At 31.0% G+C, this 23,304-nt stretch overlaps 7 protein-coding genes and 1 non-coding gene across 8 annotated transcripts; 4 read left to right on the plus strand and 4 right to left on the minus strand.

Moving 5' to 3' along the window:
- Positions 1–504: 504 nt before the first annotated feature.
- Positions 505–4,953, minus strand: ASCRUDRAFT_68163 (uncharacterized protein; the record flags this gene model as incomplete). The annotated part of the gene is made up of 1 exon (XM_020191496.1): positions 505–4,953. One exon carries the CDS (start codon positions 4,951–4,953, stop codon positions 505–507), a length of 4,449 nt encoding a protein of 1,482 aa, XP_020050449.1.
- Positions 4,954–6,430: 1,477 nt separating this feature from the next.
- ASCRUDRAFT_11500 (uncharacterized protein) lies at positions 6,431–11,405 on the minus strand (the record flags this gene model as incomplete). Its single annotated transcript, XM_020188810.1, has 3 exons — positions 6,431–9,964; positions 10,707–10,844; positions 11,282–11,405. The coding sequence occupies 3 exons, from the start codon at positions 11,403–11,405 to the stop codon at positions 6,762–6,764; spliced, it is 3,465 nt and encodes a 1,154-aa protein (XP_020050450.1). The 3' UTR covers positions 6,431–6,761.
- Positions 6,438–6,713, plus strand: ASCRUDRAFT_102950 (uncharacterized protein). The gene has a single exon (XM_020188553.1). It carries the CDS (start codon positions 6,507–6,509, stop codon positions 6,663–6,665), a length of 159 nt encoding a protein of 52 aa, XP_020050451.1. The 5' UTR covers positions 6,438–6,506; the 3' UTR covers positions 6,666–6,713.
- A 280-nt stretch (positions 11,406–11,685) lies between the features above and the next one.
- ASCRUDRAFT_27227 (MFS transporter) lies at positions 11,686–13,509 on the plus strand (the record flags this gene model as incomplete). The annotated part of the gene is made up of 4 exons (XM_020189990.1): positions 11,686–12,089; positions 12,192–12,207; positions 12,328–12,668; positions 12,840–13,509. Coding segments are annotated over 4 exons (1,431 nt in total), but the record flags the coding sequence as incomplete, so codon positions are not given.
- A 601-nt stretch (positions 13,510–14,110) lies between these two features.
- On the plus strand, positions 14,111–18,478 carry ASCRUDRAFT_83999 (uncharacterized protein; the record flags this gene model as incomplete). Its single annotated transcript, XM_020194859.1, has 1 exon — positions 14,111–18,478. The coding sequence occupies exon 1, from the start codon at positions 14,489–14,491 to the stop codon at positions 18,476–18,478; it is 3,990 nt and encodes a 1,329-aa protein (XP_020050453.1). The 5' UTR covers positions 14,111–14,488.
- Positions 18,479–18,695: 217 nt separating this feature from the next.
- On the minus strand, positions 18,696–20,646 carry RPN3 (proteasome regulatory particle lid subunit RPN3). Its single transcript, XM_020192453.1, has one exon. The coding sequence runs from the start codon at positions 20,597–20,599 to the stop codon at positions 18,965–18,967; it is 1,635 nt and encodes a 544-aa protein (XP_020050454.1). The 5' UTR covers positions 20,600–20,646; the 3' UTR covers positions 18,696–18,964.
- Positions 20,647–20,819: 173 nt separating this feature from the next.
- On the minus strand, positions 20,820–20,912 carry ASCRUDRAFT_t9. The gene has a single exon. It is a non-coding gene; the product is annotated as a tRNA-Met (tRNA).
- A 1,437-nt stretch (positions 20,913–22,349) lies between these two features.
- On the plus strand, positions 22,350–23,149 carry COX26 (Cox26p; the record flags this gene model as incomplete). The annotated part of the gene is made up of 2 exons (XM_020191254.1): positions 22,350–22,484; positions 22,931–23,149. 2 exons carry the CDS (start codon positions 22,350–22,352, stop codon positions 23,147–23,149), a joined length of 354 nt encoding a protein of 117 aa, XP_020050455.1.
- Between the last annotated feature and the right edge of the window lie 155 nt (positions 23,150–23,304).

Consider the following 23,304-nt stretch of genomic DNA (forward strand, 5'->3'; position numbering starts at 1 on the left):
ATCTGTTTATTGTATTTTTGAAGTTGCTACAACTTTTTGCTCAAACAGGAAAGTGCATATTTATTTTTTATTAGATGGATATAGTTATAAATTAATTAAATATCTTCCAGAGACATTTTTCTCAAAAAAACAAAACAAAACAAATACTACCTGTGATTACTCAATAAGTTACTATCAAGTATTAAAGAAAGAACTAGAAAACAAAAAAACGCCAAAATAAACATCACAAAATACAACAAAAAGTAAAATAAACAGTAAAAAAAAAGAAAAATAATGTAAAGAAAATAAAAACAATTAAGAAAACAGCTTGAAACAAAAAACAAATTTGAACAAGAAACTGATGCATTCAAATGAAAAACAAAACACAATCAAAAAAAATGACGGAAGCATTTCTTAAAAACAACATAAAACTTGTGATAAACAAAAAAAAATAACCAGGTCAATAAAACAAAAACGAAAACAAAACAAAGATAAAATGATAATCTATTGTCCAAAACTGGGAGCTTAATAACTTTTATTTATCGAACTAGCTTCAAATACCTCATTTTTCTCTAATCTTTCGATTAAAGAAAATAATTTTTCAGCTTCTCTCAATTTTTCCTCTTCAGTCCAATCTTGTTCACTCCTACTTTGAGCTGCACTTTTATTCGTATATGAACTAACATTAGAAGTTACTGAATAGATTGAAGCGTTTGAACTTTTCCCCCCATAATTTCTCATATTTGGATTTGCATTATAATTTATGCTATTTACATTGGTTGAAGATGCAATTGAAGTATTGTCTGGATTGAATTCGTATTTCGATAACATGTCTCCAACAGACATTTGTCTGGAAGGATGTTTTTGCAATACCAACGTGGAAGTAGACTTTGCAAGAGAATACTTTCTTTTTAATGAATCTGAGAGCTTGTTGATATATTTGGAATAGTTCATCAATGAGTCTGAGTTGGATTGAGACGATTTATTGGATGAAATCGAATGTCTTGTAAAATCAGCAGGTGGGGAAACAAAATAATCAGATTCTTGATCTTCACTTATGTTTTTATTGGAATGCGAATGCACAGATACTGAACAGGAAGATACTATATCGGGTGTGGTGCTTTCAAAAAAATCATTTATTGTTTTCAAATCAGATTCATTGGTGATAATTTTTTTATTCTGCAAAAATGTAAATGTTAGAAAGTGTAAATCATTCTCAATGAATATTTTAAGAAATCTTTTAAATTTTGACAATATTTCTTTGTTTCTCTGTTCATTTTTTTCAAGTTCAAGTTCAATGTTGTTTTCATTTGAAATCGGAGGAGAGGGGATGACATTATCATATCTATTTACTTGATCAAATATATTATTAAAATTCTTACTTGTTTGAGTATCAACAGGAGTCTCTAAAATAAAAGATTTGTCACTGATATTATCAAAATTAATATAGTCAGAATAAGTAGATAAATCATCAGCATCATTATTAGCGTTATTGTTGTTCTTAGATATCGAGTGTCTAACAGTGGTTTTGCTTTTTCCCGAAAAAATATTGGGCTGGTTGAAACTAAAAAACAATAAGTTAGACGCTGCTGGATTTGATAATTTGCCCTCATTTCCAACAATTAAATTAAAATACATCTCAATAATCAAAAGTTTGATTTTCTGTGACTTGAATGGATCCTTACAGCACTTGATTAAAAGTGAATATAATCTCAAATTGGAAAAAACAGGTATATCATCTGGATTAATATTTTGATTAGCGGAGTTTATTTGAGTAGATGATATAGCGCCAATATGGTTATTGTGATGAAACTTATAATTACTTTTAATTGCATAAGAATATCTTTTACCTGCATCATTATTACTTTGAGGAAACGATTTTTGAAAGTAATTATTGGAATTTTTTTCCGAATTCTTATTCAAAAAACCACTATACATTTTTTTCATAAGTTCTTGTTCTTTTTCAATCTGCTCCTCTAAAGATTTTGAAACCGGAAGCAAATGTTCTTTTAGTAAATTTTCCATGTCATTTAAAAAATACTCCTTTTTTCTAATTAATTTGAGTTGTCTTTTATATCTAAGTTTATATTTCTTTTTTGATAATGTAGCATCAGAACTACATAGTAACATTTCATTTTTAAAATCTTCAATTTGATTAATTAAGAAGTTTTTAAACCCTGCAATGTAATTCACTAATAACAAGATTGTTAAAATATCTTCTTCAATGAATTTACTTTTGAGTTTATCTTTGTTTTTGGAATTTGGAGTTATTGGAGAATTTGGAAAGCTATTTTGGGATGGCATTTGATCCTTGTTGTTGTTAGTGTTGCTATTAATATTATCTGGGGAAATACCATAAGGAACCACTAAAGATTTCTGATTCAAAAGTTCATATCTCATTAAACTCAAAAAATTGAAAACAAATTTTTTAAAATTGTATAATAACTGATTTTTCTTGTAAAAGAAATTATTTGCCGAAATTTCTTTGTTATCTTTATCAGATAGAATATTTGCTTCGGAGTAATTTGAGATTTTGTGTGTATCTTTAATTCTATGCAAGTGTTTTAGTTTACTTCTTGGACTTTTAAAACTTAGTGAATCGATATGGTCATCATCTTCTGAGTCCGAATTGAACAAGTTTGTAGAATCTTCATCTAAATCAGATTCATTATAAATATTTGTTTCATCTTCTCCACCAACAGCAATAATGTTATTATTATGAAAATTCAAACCGGTTAAAAAGGTTGATTTACCTTTTGCTCTAGTTTTGGTTGATTTTTGAATTTCTTTATCAATTTCTTCAGTAGTGGATTTATTATCTTTATTTTGAGTATTTGAAAAGCTTATTGGTTTGGTATCATTTTTAGCATTTTCGGAATCAACCTCCATATCGGTATCACTATCGGATTGCTGATCATCATCGAGAAAATCAAAATCAGTGTTATTATCATAGTAATTGTTATTGGAAATCAAATTATTGTCAAAAGTGTTAAACAATACCTGATCGATTAAATTGTATGGAATTGATATAAATAGATTTCCGATATTTTTAAACAACAAAAAATTCAAGCTGGTAAAATTGTAAGAATAGGTGATATTTGATTTAAAAACCACAGTGGATGTCATGTTAATTAGATACATTCTATCAATTCCAAGAAAATCGATGAATAACTCCAAGTTTTTTAAAAGAGAAACTTCGTTAACTTTGTTATCAATTTCTAAGCTTAGTTTGTTTGAATTGTTATTGAAATCGGAGGTATTGATTTTAATTGCAGTATTATTTGTGACAATTCTTTTAAAGTTTGAAGCTCTTTTAGGATTGAACATAAAATTATTTTGCTGATTTTGATTTTGGTTTTGAGGATTTTGTTGTGATTGTATTTGAGATTGAAAATTTAAATTTGATAAGTTATTGTTTTTTTTAAGATTTGAAGTTGATATTGAAAGTTGAGGTTTTTTATGAAAGTTTTGTTGAGAAGTGTAAGGTAATGAGTTTGTATGTGGACCAGAGTCAGTTGAAATTAGAGATGAGGCAGACATACTATTTTTTCTTATCAGATTTGAGGAATTTTCGTTATTAGGATCAATTTGAGGAAATGAGTTTTTAGTAGAGTCTTTAGTGGAATTTGTTGAGGCAGTCATATTACTTGTTTGAGGGTTATGGGAGAGGTTATTAAATAGAGAAGAATCATTTGAATTTGAAAATTGAAAGTTGTTATTAGTGGTGGAGGTATTGGAAGATAAAAAGGGAAGCAAATATTTATAATTATGAAAAAAGGCATATATAGCTTTTAACAATTCTACTATTATGAAGTTTATATTTTTATTAAAGGATTCTTTATTTTTAAAGTTATATTTGCAAGAAAACAAGTTTGAGGTTAGAGACAAATTTCTTTTTGAATTTTGATTATGAAGTGGGTTGAAGTTTTGACTTTGGTTTTGGTTTTGGTTTTGGTTTGAATTTGAGAGTGGGTGAGAATTTTGAGAAGATGGGATTTGATTTGAGGAAAAAGAAGAAGGAGGGAAGATATTATCGGATAGGATGGCTATAGCTATTTTGTTTATATTTTTTAGAGAAACGAGCATAATTGATATTATTTTATTGATTAGCTTGATAAAGTTATTTCTTTGAGTAATTATTGAGTCATATCGATAACCGTTGTACATTAGTAGGAAGAATAATCTAGTTGGGGGGATCATATTTTGGAAGTTCAAGTTTATTTTTTCAACAATTGATGATTTTGAGTTATTCTTTGAATTGAAATTTTGGTTGAGATTGTGATTTTGTAGTGAGGAGATTGAGTTTGAGGAGGAGAAATTTAGGGAAATGAATTTTTGGTAAAGATCTTCGGTGATGGAACATCTTGTTAGGATTAGGAGGAGGTTAATGAGAATGATGTTGCCATCTATTTTGAGATTTAGGTTGTTTAGGTATTTATTTTTTGTTTTGATGTTAAAGGATAGGTCGTTATTTTGATATAGTCTGAAATCTTTTAGTAGGTTTTTATTTATTAGAAAGCAGTTTGAGAGAGTTGCATATATTGCCAGGATGAGCCTTTCGATGGTTGAAGCTTTATTTTTATAAAAGAGTAATTGGTTTTTGTTATTATTATTGTTATTATTATTATTGTTATTATTATTAGTGGTGATGGCGGTGGTAATGGTGATGGTGGCATTGAAGTTGAAGGAAGTATCAATTTTAGATATTAGATAGGTTAGAGATTTGGTCAAGTTATCTAGGATTAGGAATAGTTTGACGGTTGTGTTGTAATCAAAAAAGTTGAGAATCAATCTTTCTATTCTGCCCCAGACTCTTAGTTGGTTGATTAGATTTTCTAGTTCTTTTAGGTTTTTTAGAAGTACGTTGTAGTTATTTTTTTGTTTCAAGAGGATTATATCAATCAAGTCATCGAATTGCAATTTAGATAAGTTGTTGATGATGAGAGTAGAACCTTCATCGTTTTCATCAATCATTGTGAATGAAGTGGAAGAGATAGGATGAGATAGGATAAGATATTGAGAATAGGATATTAGGAATTAAGTATTAGATATTTGAGATTAGTGTTGAAGGAAATGAAAAAAAAAATTGTGGAAAGAGAACAAAAGAAAAGGTGGTTATGAGAAAGAGCGAGATGAAAAGTGAAAAGTAGTAAGTAAGAGACCAGCGAGAATGATGATAAATGAAAATAAAATGAAAGCGAAAAGAAAATGAAAATGAAAAGGAAAAGAGAGAGGTTTAAGAGATATAAGTTAGGTTTGGTAAGTTGAGAATCTTTAGAGCGAATCTTATTTACTGAGATTTTAGCTGTTTAAAAAATAGTGAGATAAATCAGTGAGGATGTTTTTCGTAGGAGTTTGAGTGATAAACAGAAGAATAAGAATGTGGAAGAGGACTAAATAAGAGTAAGATTGAAGGTGAAGTGAGATGATAAAGTGTTAGTATTGGAAATAATATTTTAATATTTTAACACTTTAATATTACTTTAATAGAGCGAGTGTTATTGGTGTTGTGAGATTATAATACCAAATCTAATAAATATTTTAAATATTGCAAATACTATTATTATACTATAGCTAATACAATAATAAATATTATTTAGCAGGAACAAAATAATACGATTAACTGAAAGTCTGAAATATGGAACTAAAAAGCAGGAAAACGAAGTTGGGCGCTTAATTTTAAAAGCTGATAAAGTAAGATTTGCACCAAAACTAAGCCAAAATTAGGAAAAGAGGAAGAGAAAAGCTGGAAACAGCTTGGATATTTCAGATCTTTTGAACAGAATTGCTTAAATTCAATCAGAATGGATTAATTGGAGGACAGAATTGAAATTAGATAGAATTTAAGTGAGACGTTTGGGAGATTCTGCTGAAATTGTTGATAAAGTTGTGAGAGGAACTTTAAGTGAATAAATTTCAAGCCAAAAGAGAGAAATAAGAAACAGATAAACGAAGAGGAAATCAGGTTATATTTAAGAGGAATGAGTGTAGATTGTCTGGCGATTTGTGAATGAATTGGATAGAAAGAGGAATTTAAATATAAACAAATTGAAAAGAAGTTGAACGAGTTGAGAAGGAATTAGAAAGAAGTTGGAAAGAAATAAAAAGAAATTGAAAGAGCTGGAAAAGAACAGAGTTTTGTTGGCCTTATAAAGTCCTTATTTTCACGGCAAAAATGTCTGTAAGGAACCATTGGTTTATAAATAGAAATGCCCCAGTGAAAACACTGCAAACAAGCGCCGACAGAGCTGGAGAAGAAGAAGCACCACACAACGCAGATTTGGAAGCAGAAGAAGCAGACGCACCACCAGCAGAAAATGCACTTCACCTCAGACACCACAGGCCCTGTTCATCCACATTTGTTTTCCGTCTCCGTCGTCCGTTTTACTTCAAAATGCAATTTTCCGGCACCACTCGCCCTTGTTTTGGCGGACATATCTTCTTTTCCGCTCCACCAACCGCGGCCACTTTCGCCGTGCGGACAGACCCCCTATGGCTGCCCCGTGTTACATGCAGCAAAATTGCGCATGGTCACCACCTGCTGTCTGAAGCTGTGCATCGCATGTTTTTGCCGCACGCATATATGCGCACATAGCTGCATTGTCTGTTTTATTTGCACATGCAACATTTGCATGCATGGGCGCGTTTGTGTTTCGGAGTTAGAGCACAGCCTCCGGATTTATTAATGGGGTCTGTTACGTAAGGAAAGGGGTTTCTGACGTATGAGAGGTCTGTTCCTTCTGCCTAATCCAGAAACTCTCAATATATGCTCTTTTCCTGCTTTATATCAACAACAATTTGAAGTTCCATTTCTTGAGAATCTCCACCCACGTCGTGTCTTGATTACTGCAGTTTCTGATCTTCCAAACCTCGTAGATTATCTGCTTAGCCCTCCAGTAATTGTTGTTGAACATCCCTCCATCGTACTTGCTATGTTTATCCCAGAGTCTTTCGCATTCGTCTTGCATTTCAATCGACCATGCTTCACAACTAGTGTAAAATAGTTGTATGAAAAATGGCTTGAAATAAATCACTCTTTGGCTTCCATTGTCCTTCTCGATCCTTTCCATGTTCTTGTACATCTGCTTCATATGGTTGATCGACTCCACCACGTACCCTTTCAACATTACCGACGAATACTCCTTAATCATCTTATAATAGTATATCAATATACTGAAATAAAACGACATCACATTATGGTATATCAACTCGTGGTACACAGAATAAAACTTCAGCTTATTATCTTTCTCATCATAATAACTCAATTTCCAATCGTTCTTCCAATTAATCAATCGGTCTTCAAAATCAGACTTGATCTTTGGAAAGTTTCGAGAATATATCTTTTTTTCGTTGAAAAAATTATTGTGACTGCACAATTTAGAAATTTTATTAATCAAGTTGATTAACGATAATGGAATGGGAAACACCAAATCATTCAAATTCAACTTCTCAATCTTATCAATAAAATTATCTTTCTTTCTTCTTTCCACCTTGCTTTCCTTATCCTTATTCTCTTCCCCATAATCAGACATCATAACATTTATACTATCATCATCATTAATATATTTCTCAATCAGCGGTAAATTGATCACAAACGTTTTAAATCCTTTTCTTACAAAAAACAACTCATCATAATCTTGTTCAATATTATTACCCTTAATTTTTTCCCTTTTATTCTTATCTTCTTTATCGTCTTTATCTTCTTTATCTTCTTTATCGTTAAATTTACTAACCCTAATAACTTCTTTCCCATCACCTTCCCTATCCACTTTATTATCATTATCACTATCATTATCATTAATATTACCACTTTCACAATTGAATCGAATTTGAAAAGAAGGTTGAGAAAATTCATCATAATGATAATCCGAATTATCACTTTTTTCTACTGCTTCCACCTCTTCCACTTTCTCCATCTTTTCCATTTCTTCTACCTCTTCCATTTCTTCACCATCATCTTTAATAACCTTGATGGAAGTAAATATCTTAATCTTCCTTTGCTTTTGTAAACTGGGATTACGATTGAAATACTCATAATCCAGTTTAACCTTATTGTAATTCTTATTCAATATGTCTTCAAACTTCCCAATTTTCGATACTTGGAAACTACTTCTATCAACAATATACGTAGATCCATATATATTCTTGAAAATTTTCAAATAGATTATCAAATAATAATAATTGAAATTCAACTCGTTATTATACTTTTCATCCTCACTCAAAATCCGCAAGTTTATTACATCAAACGCATTAAAATCATCGTTATCATTAAAATCACTCAAATCGTTAATCAAATAATACTCAATTATCTTCTCAATATTCTCAAATTTATCACTACTACTAGCATCACCATACTTTTTTTCACCAATCGTATCTTCTCTAATGCTAACTATTATTCTCTCGCATATACTAAAATACTTTTCAAAATTTGAATTGGAATCAAACTGATTGTCCAAATTGAACTGTATCAAAAAACAAAAGAGAAAAATAATCTTATCATTCAATGATATCTCCTCGATAACCGTGTTTTTTATTTTACTACCATCATCATTAAGTGCAATATAATCACTTATATTATTGAGTTTTACCGTTACTAAATTCTTTACACTTATAGAGAGTTTTAATAACTCCTGATGACCGGTGTAACCAGATGCCTTATAACCATTTGAAAATAAATGAAAACTTGATAATGATATCAACTGAAATAAAATGACCTGCTTTATGAGAAAATTTCGATCATTATTGAACAAATGAATATCATTTTGAATGTTATTGGTTATAAAAATCAACTTATTTAAATTATCAACGTGAGAAAAGCTTTCAATCACCTTCAAAACAAACGGATAGAAATTAATTAACCAAGCATTTATATTAATTAAAGAAAAATTCATTAATAAATGCATAACATTATCCTTAAAATAATCCATTAATTTTGTAAATAAATCTTTAAAACAAATTCTATTGGCTTTGAAATTTACATCAAACAATAAATCCAAACAATTCAAATCAATAATTAAATCATTTAACTGATGAGAGTATTTCTGATCAAACAAAATCTCTAAGAAATCATACTTATTAAAATTGTAATTATTATTATTATTATTATTACCTATCTTTAATAGAGAAAATGATATATCAACATTCAATTTCAAACTAGGATGAACCCAATATCTGAAATTATCAACCCTATTGAAATGTTCATTAAAATCGGCTTTACTTATTGTTGAATCTGACGTGATTATCTTGAACGAAGGATTTGATAAAAGAAGTAGATTATTTTCGGGATTAGATGTAAAATTTATCGAAAATACATTCTCTTTAGGATCATGATTATTTTCAGTAATAATTCTATTGTCGTTATTATTTCTAGAATAATCATTAGTGACATTATTGATTTCTTTCGTACTTTTATTTTTAATAGCAATATCATTTGTATTACTTTTACCAATACTGTGATCAACTCTAGAAAAAGAAAATTTGCTGAATGGTCCGTTAATTGACATGTTATTACAATCTAATATAGTTTCATTTTCAAGATTTTGCAATAAATTATCGATATATAACAAATTGTTATATTTTATATCAATTTCAGACCATTTAAATGGTTTTATGAAAGATCTTTGGCAATATTGGTTTTGAAGATTTGAGTCATTTAGTTTAAAGTCCAAATTTCCACCGGTTCTATTGAGATCTAATCTGTTGTCCAGACCAATATTTTCCAGAATATGGTTATTTTTATTTCTTTTAAAAGAATTTTTGGTCAACGGCTTGAACCAGTTCAACTTAATTTGATAGCCAGTGCAAACAAAGCCTGCCTTATCGCATCTAGTGCAAGTAGGTTTAGTTAAATCACATTTGACCTTTCGTGTTCTGCACATCCAGCAGCCATTGAATTCTCTTGATACAATATTCTTCTTTCTTTTTAAGTTCAAAGGTGGATGGCTTCGTTTGCCCTTTGGTTCGATTACTTTAAAAGGTCTGTTACCTGTAAAAGGAAAACTGTGGTCCATTTAGTTAATTTCAGCCAGACCACCAAAAATAAATCCTCTGAGCTCTAAAGATATATAAAATATGGAAGGAATTCAATTGAATAGGAAACGATTTCAAAGACATCAAGATAATCATCTCTCCCCATACGTAAAGATTTGTCGGAAAAATCATCTATCATCAGCGGAAACTACCTCATTCAGAGATGGGATGATGTTGAGATTTGGCACACGTGATTAAAAATTCAGCTATAGATTACTTAGTTGTAAGTATCCTTATTTCCTAGGGATAAGAACAAGAAGGCAATAAGGAGTAACATTAAAGGAAAAGACCGTAAGACCATAGAGTAGCAAGTATGGCTTATTTCCAAGGGGAAACGAGCTTTCCAGACGTCACGTTACCCATCTTAGAGAGGGTAGACTCTTAAGAGATGAAAAGCAATAAGAAGGGTAACTTTCGAGTTTCTGATTGTCAATGAGATGTATTAGCGACCTGCTCTTCCAGGGCTTTGCTGTGTGTTTTTACCGTTGTCGCTTTCTGTCTGATGCTGGTAATGTTACTTGGCTGGGAAAGAACGGTGTTGTTCTGCCTGTTAGAGCCCTGCCTGTTAGAGCCCTGCCTGTTAGAGCCCTGCTTGCAATGTTGAATAGAAAAATCAGTAACTTTATCTTCGTTATTGAATTTCTCATTACAATTTGATCAATTGCAATAGGATGTTTGTGAACTTGTATTTGATGTACCGCATCCACATCCAATAGGTGTTCCCTTTGATGATATTGATAAATCACTCTCATTTTCAAATTTTTTAATATTTCGATTATTATCTCCAACTGTATGCTTGGGAGGAGTTGGGACAGTGTTTTTATATTTTGGGTTCTCTATTGCAAATTTTAGTGGCGATTTATTGGTTTTAAGTTTATTTTATTTTCTCGAGAGGTGTTGGAGAGCTATTTATATTCATATTTATATTAGCAACGTTTTAGGGTGCAGAGTTTTAGAATAAGCAATCCTTTGTTTTGTGTTGCAGTATCTTGTAGAAGACATCTCCAATGATAGTGATATCGATAGTTATATTGATAGTGACGAGAACCATTACATTGCCAATATAAATTGAAATTACTTTTAAATTAATTTCAAGCCTCAGATTTTTTATTATAATTCATTACAACCCAGTCCTGGAATGAGTGTCCTGGAATGAGTGTCTAATTTCCGTTTTGTCTCGATGCAGGGTAACCTATTATTTATTTTTTTCGGAATACTGATCCGTGTGGTACCGTATAATATATTCAAAATGGAAATACGATAATAGTCGTACTACGAACAACTTCGGTAGTGCTGCCGTTTTTCTCGATCAAGGAAGATATCGGTAATAAAGAGATGAGATTGATAAGAGATGGGGTAGAAAATGAATTGATCTTGGAAACAAATTTTCCTTTCATTTCGTTAGAGGTCTTTTTAGTTTTCTTCTGCTGGTTTCAAAAAAAGCTCCTTTTAATTCTGTCTAGGTTTTTGGTTCTGGATTGCTCTCATCAGATTGTTTGATATATATAAAATTGGTTTTATAACATAGGGATCGCTTCTAATTAATTAGTTGGTCCAGCTCTTTAATTATTTCAAATTGTTACTAATAAATTTGATTTTCAATTATTTCCCTTGATCATATCAGATAATAGAATATACTATAATAGAATATAACGTTATCATAATATTATCATGAGGGGGCAAAATGAATATACACTAACTAATGCTGTTGGGTATTTTTTATCATGTTTTTTTTCGATCTCGTTTATTGTATTTTTAACGTCAACTCAACCATTTTTTTTGACAGATATACTAGGTATTTCAAATAAAATTGGAAATTATATTGGAACGTTGACATTTGCAGATGAAATATTATCTATAATAACCAGTCCTCTTTTTGGCGCATTAAGTGATAAAATTGGAACAAGGCCTATAACTGTGTTTGGGTTAATTATAATTGGTGCTAGTTTTTTAACATATACATTAGCCAAAAATGTTTATCCTGACATGTTATTTTTAAGATTATTTTTTGCTTTAGGGGCAACAGCCTGTGGATCCATGATAACTGCAATGTTGACTGAGCTAACTTGCTCGAATTTCCAGTTTTCAATAAAAGATTTCTTTCACAATATTAAGAAAAAGATCAAGAAAATTGATTTCAAAAAAAACAATCGATTTTTTAAATTGCCAGAAGATCAATTGAGACTAAATAATGATAACGTGAATGAAGATAATCATGCTACAACTCCTGATATTCCCAATAATAATAATAACAATAATAATAACAATAATAATAACAATAATAATAATAATACTCATAATCAAGAAGAGGATGATGAGGATGAAGAGGAAGATATTATTATTAATGAAAATGATAATTACTCAATTAATACAAGTTCTTCAAATATTACCGGAAACAATGATAAAGATAGTAATAAAAGAAATGGAAAATTGACATCGTATGTTGGAATTGCCACTGGATTTGGAGCAATTTTTTCTGTTGTTTTCTTTTTAACATTACCAGTTAAATTTGGAAAACATTATCCAACTGGGTTAGCATTGAAATACTCATATCTCACAGTGGGACTGATTGCGATATTCGTGGGGATTTTTCTAAGTTTTTTGTTGTATAAAGATAATAAAAAAGTAGGGGTTAATAAAAAAATACTACAAGTTCTTGGGTTCAGAAGTGAATTTGACGATATTTTGGATATTGAATACAGTTATCATTATGACGAAGATGAGTTGGTAAATAGTGTTATCAATGAAATTGATGGAATAAATGGAGAATCAACTAATAATAGTAATAGTAATAGTAATAGCAATTTGATTAATAATAGAAATATCGAAAGAAATTTGAATTATTTTGAATTATTAAAAATGGGATTCAAAGCTGCTAAAGAAAGGAAAATTGCATTGGGATATTTTGGTTCATTTATTTCAAGATCGTCGAGTATTATAATTGGAAGTTTCTTACCCTTGTATGTTAACGATTACTTTCAAAGAGAATATGACAGAAACTGTTCATCGATAAGTGCAAGCACCATTAGCATTGCCGGTGGAAATGGCGATGATAATGATTATTGTAGAAAGGCGTATGTTTATTCGTCGATGCTAATTGGAATTTCTCAATTGATTTCATTAATTGTTGCTCCATTATTTGGAATACTATGCGATAAATTTGGCAGAAAGAATGTGATGTTAGTGTCAAGTTTATTTGGCTTTTTGGGAAACTTTTCAATTTCGTTTATTAGAAAAGTCGAGAAAAATTTGGTTTTTCTAATGGTCTTAGTATCCTTTATTGGTATTTCTCACATTGGTAACATTATTGGATCGATGTCTTTATGCACAGACAAACAAAGAACCTTTAGTGGAGCAATCTCGGGGGTCTATACGTTTTGTGGAGGCATAGGGATCTTGATTATAAGCAAGCTAGGAGGCTACCTCTCAGATCATTGGATTGGGTCCAGTTTCTTGATTCTCAGTGTGTTCAATTTGTTAATGGTGGTTTTGATTCTCATTGTGGATAAGAGATTCAACTTTCTCATCGAGTTGGTGTACTACAAAAAACCCGTCGCGCTTCTCGGAAGAAGCTGAGCCTTCGGAAGCAGCCACGGCTTCGGCCGCAATACACGTAACCCTCACAGTTCTTTCCCTAGTTTGCCTCCACACTTTGACACAGAGCAACTGCACTGGATTCGGCCGCACCGCCACAGCCTCTTTTCTGACTGCTTTCGAGCTGCTTTGTAACACCGATAGCCGCATGCAGGTAGACCCATTGTTATGGTAGGTCTGGGATGTCATCCTCACGGCAGCAACCCTATCGTACTGGTCAGCCAAACAAAAAAACACAAAAGCGCAAAACAAGCAATTGAACAAGCAACACTGCGGCCGTGTTAAGGTCTGCGGAGGACCTGCGGAGGCCTGCTTTTGCTGTTCGTCCTGCTCGTTGCGACGAACCTGCTCCGATATGTCCGAAGAGCGCTGTTTCTTCGTCGCCGGCGGCCTGGCGTCTTTCTCCGGCGGGCGGAGCGGGCGGTTGCCGGCTTCTGCTGGCTGTTTCCACCTCCAAAATGGGTTTGAAGCAGAACCAGTTTTTTCACCTCAAATAAGCTCCCATATCTGTAATTGATTATATTTGCAATTGGTTATATCTTAAAGCTGTTTCTTCTTCAGGTCTGAGTGTGCTATTCTCTCCCAAAGACGTCTCAATTCGCCAACCACTTGTGCTGATAATCCTCTGTTTTGTTTCAGTCTGAAGAAATTCATTTTTGGTGATTTGATATTTGTGAGCCCAGTCAGACAGTGAGATAATAACAATCCTCGACACCACTACTATTCAATTTGAGATTGAAATGAATTGCTAAATGTCTAATCACATATTTCCAACACAATTATTCAACAAGATAACCCTCCTGCCCAACCATTATAATCGACCCTACAACAAACATAGACATTGAGATAGATTAGACTGAAATTAAAAATATATACAAATCCGAAAATGAAAATGAAAATTAAATATAAATCACTATCTCCCTATTGCATTATTTTACTCTTGTTTTTTCAATTCACTTTATCAAACTCTTTGGACCTATCGACCTACGATAATTACAAAAACTTCACTTGTGAAGACATCCACAAAATTCCCGATATCGATAAATGCGATTTTGTCAAATCAAACTGTGCAAGCCAAAAAATTGGTTTTTTAAACTATTTAAGTCTTTATTATTGCAAATCACAGAAAAATTCGTTTTTTCATTTACTCTTGTCAAAAAGTTCCATAATCCTAATCCTAATAACCATTCTCTTCTTAATAATATTGTTTACTACTCTAGGTTTAACAGCTTCTGATTATCTATGTCCCAATCTAAACTCAATATCAAAATTCCTACAACTTAATGAGAACATAACTGGCTTAACTCTACTTGCACTTGGAAATGGCTCTCCAGATATCTTTTCCACCTTCACTGCAATGAAAATAGGCTCTGGTTCTTTGGCAATTGGTGAACTAATTGGTGCTGCTTTCTTCATTGTTTCTGTTGTTATTGGTTCTTTGGCCATCTTAAAACCCTTTAAAATATACAAAAAGACTTTTCTAAGAGATGTCATTTTTTTCACATTTTCAATTTTAATCCTAGATTACCAATTACTAATCAAAAGAAACTTATCACTTTGGTTTTGCTTCAACCTAATCATGTTATACTTAGTTTATGTCTTTTTGATTTTAATCTGGAATTTTATCTCAATGAAAATCCTTAAAAAAAAGAAAATGGAGTTAAAATCAAGATCTTTTTATTCTAATGATATTAACAATTCAATCAACTCCAATTATGTTGTCGATAATATTAAAAATACTTCTGAAATCAATCCTGACAATAATAATGATGATAATGATGATAACGATGATGATGATGATGAAAGAATTCCAGATATCGATGAATTGATTCCAGACCCAAGTCAACAGCCTAAAACAGTAACTAGAGAATCAACTATCAATTTAAATTTAAACCCCTTCATCTCATCTTCATCCTCTTGTTCTTATCCAAACTCAATCAAAAACAACAACAACAACAACCTCAATTTTAATAACAATAACAATAACAATAATACCACCATCATCACCGCCACCACCACTAATAATAGCACCACTATACCAACGTTTGCTATCAATAATGACTCCACTAATATTCATCAAAATATCATTAAAAACTCATCCTTAAATGCAGATACCTCATCTCTCTCCATAAACAGTTTTAACTTATTTAATAATTTAATTGATCTTGAAAATAATAGCATTGCTGATGATGACTATAACGAAGAAGATGAACTAATAGGCTCTTCAACTATTTTATTACGTCCTTCATTACTCAATGCATTGGAATTCAAACAAACTGTTGAAAATTTAAAGAAAAATAATAATTTGCCTTTTTTTGGTTATATCAATAACAATATTAACAATGATAACATCATAAACAACTTAAATTTCACCAATAACAATGCATCTGATATTTCTATTAAAACCCAACCACAGCCTCATTTTCAATTAAACGTTTTTGATAACAACGACAATGACAATGATATAGAATTTCATAATAATAATCATAATAATAACAACTGCACTGATAATATTAATGACAATAATAATAATTCACGTTCTTTATCTTTACCCTCCACTGCAAATAAAAAATCAGCTCGTCGTTCTTACCATTCAAGAAAAAGTCATGTATCAAACATAGATTTTGATTCAAATGTCGATGACATGACATTATCACCTTTAGCATTAAATACAGAACCAAAACAAAAATTACAAACAATATCATTGCCTAAAACACCTTCTCCAGTCTCCTTAATTCTATCTTCTCCTTCTTCTCCTTCCGATTCTGCATGCTCTTCATCTTCATCAACCATGCCTCCGAAGGAAACTCATGAAAATTCTTTGCATTTAATTGACCTGCATAATCATATCGTCTCATTTGATAAATCTACAATTAGGCCCACAACCGAGCCTTTTTATAATGATAAAAACTTCAGCAGAAGAAGGAATTATAAAAAATTAATAGTATTAAACAGTCAACCACTCTATAAAGATAATCCAGGTAACACCTTTAATGATATGGATTTAGAAATTGCAAATGATTTTAAAATGCCTCTAGATTTTTCGTTAAATCAAGATAAAGATGACAACTCAATTGATAATTCAACAAGCAGTTCAAAATTATTGCCTGCTGTTTCTAATATTTCAGCAGATTATAATAGTATTCATAATACTATAGATTCAGATGATAATAAAGTCCGTAAAACCGATTCTAATCTTAATCCAGATGTATTTAAATCATTTAATGGATCAACTCAAGTTAGTCCAATTTCTGTTGAACAATACGAATCAAGTATTAGCCATATTCATAACGATTCACATCCTGACGGATTACTTAAGAGCACCAATACAAATGAAAGCAATAACCAGTTATTATCACCATCTCATATAAACAATGCAAATGGAAGTCCATTTAATGTTGGGAGATCCAGGTCATCTTCAAATATAACGATTTATTCCCTTGATTTGGATGGTGAAGAAACTTCAAATTCCTTGTTTAATAAGATTAAGAAATTAATAATTGGTAAGAGACTTTCAAATATTTCAAATGGCAATCATTCCCAATCCAATCAAGCCTCTATTATAACAACAAGAAGAAGAAGGAGAAGAAGATCAAATTTGCATATCAGTTCTTCTAAGCCATTGAAAGATCGGATTTTAACAAATATCATCCATATTTTGTTTCCAAGTTTTTTAAATTTTTCCGAAAAATCATTGATTGATCAATCCTTGTTAATTTTAGTATCGCCAATTGTTTTGTTATTACGATTGAGTATTCCAGTTAGAGATTATCATAAAGATATTAAATCCGATGTCAAAACAGTATACAAACTAATTAAATTAAAACATCTTAATGATACAAATGTGCACATGAACAATAATGTTACCAGTCCAGAATTGAATCCTTCTACCTCAAATTACTTGTCACCATCTCTTCAAGCTGTTGAGGATTCCATTAGTTTTGCAGGGTTTGATGGCGAGTTCAATGAATCAAGTACTGCTTCAATACCAATTTCTAACTACGTTAATCAATTAGTGCTATTAGCTGCTCAATCGGTTCTATCACCTTTTATATTAATCTATTTTATGTTTTCCACCAACGATGAATCCGATGAGGATGGTGTTCCCTTATATCTTTATTTAATTGGGATGATAATTTCAATCTTAATGTTATCAATGGTTACCTATACTTTTCATCCCAAAAAGATATCTCTTTATGAAATAATAAAACATAAACTTTTTGACAAAGACTCAGAATGTGAATTTCAATTTCAGGCTAAGCCAAAGTCATATCAAAATAGAACATCAAGAAATTTAATTAACGAACTTTCAAAGGACTCTTTTATTATAAATAATCTTAAATTCAAAAACATTGCAAACTTCATTTTATCGTTTGTTGGCTTTTTGGTTAGCATATCGTGGATTTCAGTTATTGCAACTGAAGTGATTGCCATTCTTAAATTTTATGCAATCATCTGGCATTTATCGGATGCAATACTTGGAATAACAGTTTTTGCCATTGGAAACTCATTAGGTGATTTTATTTCCAATTTTACCATTGCTAAAATGGGCTTTCCACGTATGGCATTAGCTGCTTGTGTTGGTGGGCCCTTGTTGAATATATTAATTGGAATTGGAGGCAGCGGATTAATCATAATTCCAAACAAAGAATACCAGAGACAGCTTCCAAATATCATTGAAAATGGGATGGACTATAAGGTTGAGTTAAGCTCAACATTAATAGTGAGTAACCTCGCTTTGTTGGTGAATTTGATTTTTCTACTAGTTGCAGTTCCATCAAATGACTGGAAAATGAACCGATTTATTGGGATTACAATGATAAGCATCTGGGCTACAGCCACTACTTTCAATGTTTTAATTGAGATATTTGTGTAAATTATGTGGTTTCACTTAATTTTGTAGAAATCCAAAATCAAGTTGTACCATTTTCTTCATTTTTTTTTATTTCTTTCTTTTCTTTTAAGTTAATTAATAGATTATTTTTTAATTTTCATTTTTTATTACTTTTATTTATTTTTTCTATTTATTAATTTTGTCTTTAACCTGTTTTTATTTATTTATTTTTCTCTTTTTTAAAAGGAATTTATTTTTTCTGATGTGTTATTTTAATTTTTATTCATTTATTTACTTTCTACTTTTTACATTTTACTTTTTACTTTTTATGTCGAGTTAACTAATTTTGATAGTCTTTTTAATGGTTTTTCTTCTATATTTTTTTCTCTTTTATTATTGGTAAGCCCTTTTTTTGAAGAAAACAAAAAAGTTTTTATTACATAAAATAAAATTTAAAACTAAAATAAAGTAGTGATAGAAAATTTATATAAAAAAATTTATAATAAATCTTTTTATTTTATAAATATGCTAAAAGAAATCACTTTCATTACTATCTTGTAATAGTTCAACCAATTCTAATTCTTCATCTTTCATTTGATTTAAAGCGCTATCGTTAAGTCTGTTTTTATTTTCAGGATATCTCATACTCTTGACAAATTCATCATGGAAGTCATTGATAAATTTGATTCTGTTGTTAAACTCAACTTGAGGAATATCAGTATTATAAACATTTAGAATTTCTTTACTTGACATGAAACCCTTTTCATGGTTAATTGTTGCTTCAAGCACGTTATCTTTAATTAATTTGGATATAATATACTCGGCATTGGATTCGGAGTCTAACTGCAATTTAAGACAAATATCTTTCAAGGAGATTTTCTTATAGGATAATGAAATTATTCTTAAACCAGTTTTAATAACGTTTTTTCTTAATCTTAAAATCAAATTGTAATTGTTGTCTTTTTTGTAAACAGATGAATAAGTTTCTAAAGTTTCATTAAAAAATTTCAAATCACCCAATTTAACAGATTTAGTTATATCCATATAAGGTTTTAAAGACTTTGAAAATTTTTGCTTTTTAAAGATTTTTAAATCGGGTATATCACCCATTAATAATTCAATTAAAACGTTTAATTTTTTGGCGGAAATCAAAAAGCCTAAGACTTTAGTTGATTGGGGAGCTTTTCTGATTGAGGTTATAATCTCATTTAGGGCAGTTGAATAATTCAATTGAATTGTGTGAATCCTGGCTAAATAATAATAGTATCTGGAGATTAAGTTGTTACCAGCATTAGTTGGAAATTGAATCTTTTCGATAAAATTTATGGACTGTTGAATATCATTAGTGATTAAGTAATTTCTTAGCAATAAAGTGATGATTGAGGCATGTGTTTCAGTGTCATGTTTTAGAGATGAACTTTTTAAAGCTAATAATAGAGGAGATCTCAAGTTGATAAGATTATCAAAGGATTCATTTACTTGATTGTTATTATTGTGATTGATGTCTAGCAATTCGCAAGTTCTTGAGATGTAAAACCAGATTTTAGCTTGAATATAATCTAGAGTTCTTTTATTATAAGAGTTCATCAATTGAATTATTTTTGAGTTTAAATTGTTTAAAATCTCTAAATGGTTATTGTCATGTAAAAATAGCTGAAATAAAAAGTGAATGTATAAGTCAATTTCAGGAATCAATTTGAATTGGTCTTTTGGTTTTTCAGATATGTCATTCGCTGTAGTGATATTTTGAGTTGTATTTTCATCTTCTTTATCAGTAGTTTTGGTAACAACATCCATTTCTACATCATAAATAATATCAGACTTTTCATCGGCAATAACTGGAAGCTGACCCAAATATTCCAAGAGATATACTTTTTGAAAATTTGGTTTATCAGTTGAATTGTAAATCAAATCTAATAATTTGTTCAAATTTGTTGAATTCAATTTTTTTCTCAATGGGTTTAAATCTCTAAAAATTTTTAGAATATAACGAGAATCAAACTCAATCGAAGCTTTCTGCAATAACTTGAGGGTCTTTAGAATCTCGTTAAAATTGTACTCATCATTGTTTTCTTTGTCAGTAAAACTTTCAGAATCCTTTGTGTCAATTGAATCAATTGTTGGGGAAGCCACAGAGACCTCTTTCATATCAACGTCAGCCATTGTTGCAAATAATGAGAAATCACTGTCTAACCACTTGAAATAACCAAAAACACTCTCTTCTCGACACTGATGGAGTTGTTATTCATGAATTCAAAACCAGGCCAAGCTCTGGTTAAGAAGTTTGCCACTTTTCTTTTCGGTTCCGAAAACAACACGTGAGTAGTATTATGCAATAGCTTAGTAATGTAGCTATTCAGATAAATACAGATAAAAAAAAACTTGCTCTGGGGGAGGTTCGAACTCTCGACCTTCAGATAACCCATTAAACTGAGTTTATATGAGACTAACGCTCTTCCGACTGAGCTACCAAAGCAAATTCCCAAAGGTTTAGATTATGTCATGAGTCATCAGATTCTTTTAATGTTATATGCTGTGGTGTGTGCATTTTCTACCTGTTTGTGCGTTTGTTTACCTGTGAAAATGGGAAGGGCGTTTTCTCAGAAGGTTCAAATATTATTTTGCACTGTGAATATGGGGAAGATTAACGTGGTCGTGATTGGTTTTTAATGAGCAAGCAGCTCAATATGCCCTTACTAATGGGTCAAATCTTTTGGTGATATGACAATATTTGGTGTTGTTTGAAAATAATGTGAGGTGCTAACACTACTAGAAATTTCAGCTTTAATTTGATTTATTGAGTCAACAGCTTTGTAAGCAGATCAAACTCATTTGTGATAGAAGACCATTGCAATTGGATTTCAAGAGGGATTTCTTTTGAATCTAATTGCTAAATCGTTTGAATTGATTGCAAATAAATCAATTTCCTGAAACTTGCTCAGCAAAATAGACTGTATTGTTTACATGCAACTGAGATGTAATTGGTTAGGGTATTGCTGCATCAAAAGAAAACGGAACATTTGCAAGCCCGGATTTTTGGAAAGTCCAAACAATACTGGATAAGCAAGTGTCCAAATAAAGTTTCCCATTTGTTCAATCTGATAAGTAAAACCATGCCAAAATCAGATTATGTGTGATTCTTTAAAATGAATAATTATCAGTTGAGTTTGAATTATATTTCAGATAAACAATTTGCAAACAGCAAGTTCTTGTTAAACAAGATTGTTTATTGGTCCAAGGAACAGAAAGTAAAGCTATGGTCAAAACAGAAAAGAGCACTTAAACTTTAACAACACAAGGAGCTGTTCTTGTCAAAAAGAAAAACCACAAGAAAATTATTATATTAATTTTATTTCAATGTTTTTCTTGTAAAATTATGATAAAATTATGATAAAAAATGAATTAAATTCAATCGAATTCAATTAAAATCATTTAATTATTGCACTAATATAGCAGATAGCATTTACTGAGTAAGACTGTAATTACAGCTGTAGTGTCGTTAAAGAGTGATCTTCGAAAATAAACTTATTCGTTTATGGAGCCATGGAGAAAAATCAGAACATAAGTGTAAACACACTCGCTTTACAACCAACACTAAACCAAAAGGAATTAGCAATTTCACCAATGGTACCAATAACCTGTAAAATTGATGGATAGGTTAAAATTTTATTCAATTTTTGAACACCATTAGACCAACACTCATTTAGTATTTCAAATTTGAAAATTGTTATATAAACTGCAAAAATCCCCTTAAAAACATAGTCTTATAATATCATATAGATACATTTTTCAAATATAGCTCTCCAAGTCTCTTACACCAGCACATATTCCAGCAAGTCATAATAATTTCTAGCTAATCAGAACCACTTCAACACTCACGTTCGCAATATTAATATTATATTAACCAGTAACAATGAAATCGTCAATCATTTTAAGACAAGCAACGAATGCCGCCAAACTTCATAAAAGTGGTTTTAATCCATACTGGATAAAATCTGAATTCAAAAGAGTTGGAAACAATTTTATTGGCTGGGGTGTTGGTATAACTGTTATGTTATTCTGGCCTGCTATTCCATACAAATTAAACAAACCCAATAATGCTTAGAACTCATAACTCCAAATTAAACCTATTTCCACTACTGTGCTATTTTCTCCAGTTTCTGTTCCTGCTAATTTTTTTCTCGATACTAAACTTTTTAACGATTCTTATGTTATAAATATCTATTCAATAAACATCTAATATCAAACCCCAGCTGCCCCAAAGTACCGTTTTTCCTTCAGACCCTCGGGGCCTTTTCACAGACCTCGTACCCCGCAACGATACACGGACCCCGCGGAACTTCTGTGGAATTCGAGCGCTGTGATTGGCTGTTCATTGAATATATTCCACTTTCTCTTTCCATCTTTCTCTCCATTCTTCTTCCACCTGTAACAACACCCATTAACAACAATCTCTAACAACACTCTCTAACAACCATATCCTGGGAACTATAGACCTACAACTTCAAAATGATTCCATCTATGATTGCTAGACAAGCTGCCAAAGAAGCTGCAACCAAGGGCTTCTCAAAGAAAATCGGTCCTTCATTCTGGTCGACTGAGTTCAAAAGACAAGTTCCTTTAGTTCTTGGTTGGTCTGTTGGTATTTCTGCCTGTTTGTTTTGGCCTGCTCTTCCATGGACCTTTTTCCACTGGACTAACAATAATGACTAAAGATATTAAAGTATCTCATCTTATAATATAACTTTTAATATAACTTTTTTTACACTTTCCTTTTTTTAGTTCCCTCTTTGGCACTTCACTTATCTGCCAGTCAGTTAAGCTGGCTTTGTTATCTTAAACACTCAATAGAATCTTTTTCCATATTC

The sequence above is a fragment of the Ascoidea rubescens genome, assembly GCF_001661345.1.
Source record: "Ascoidea rubescens DSM 1968 unplaced genomic scaffold ASCRUscaffold_1, whole genome shotgun sequence".
Taxonomy (NCBI): Eukaryota; Fungi; Ascomycota; class Saccharomycetes; order Ascoideales; family Ascoideaceae; genus Ascoidea; species Ascoidea rubescens.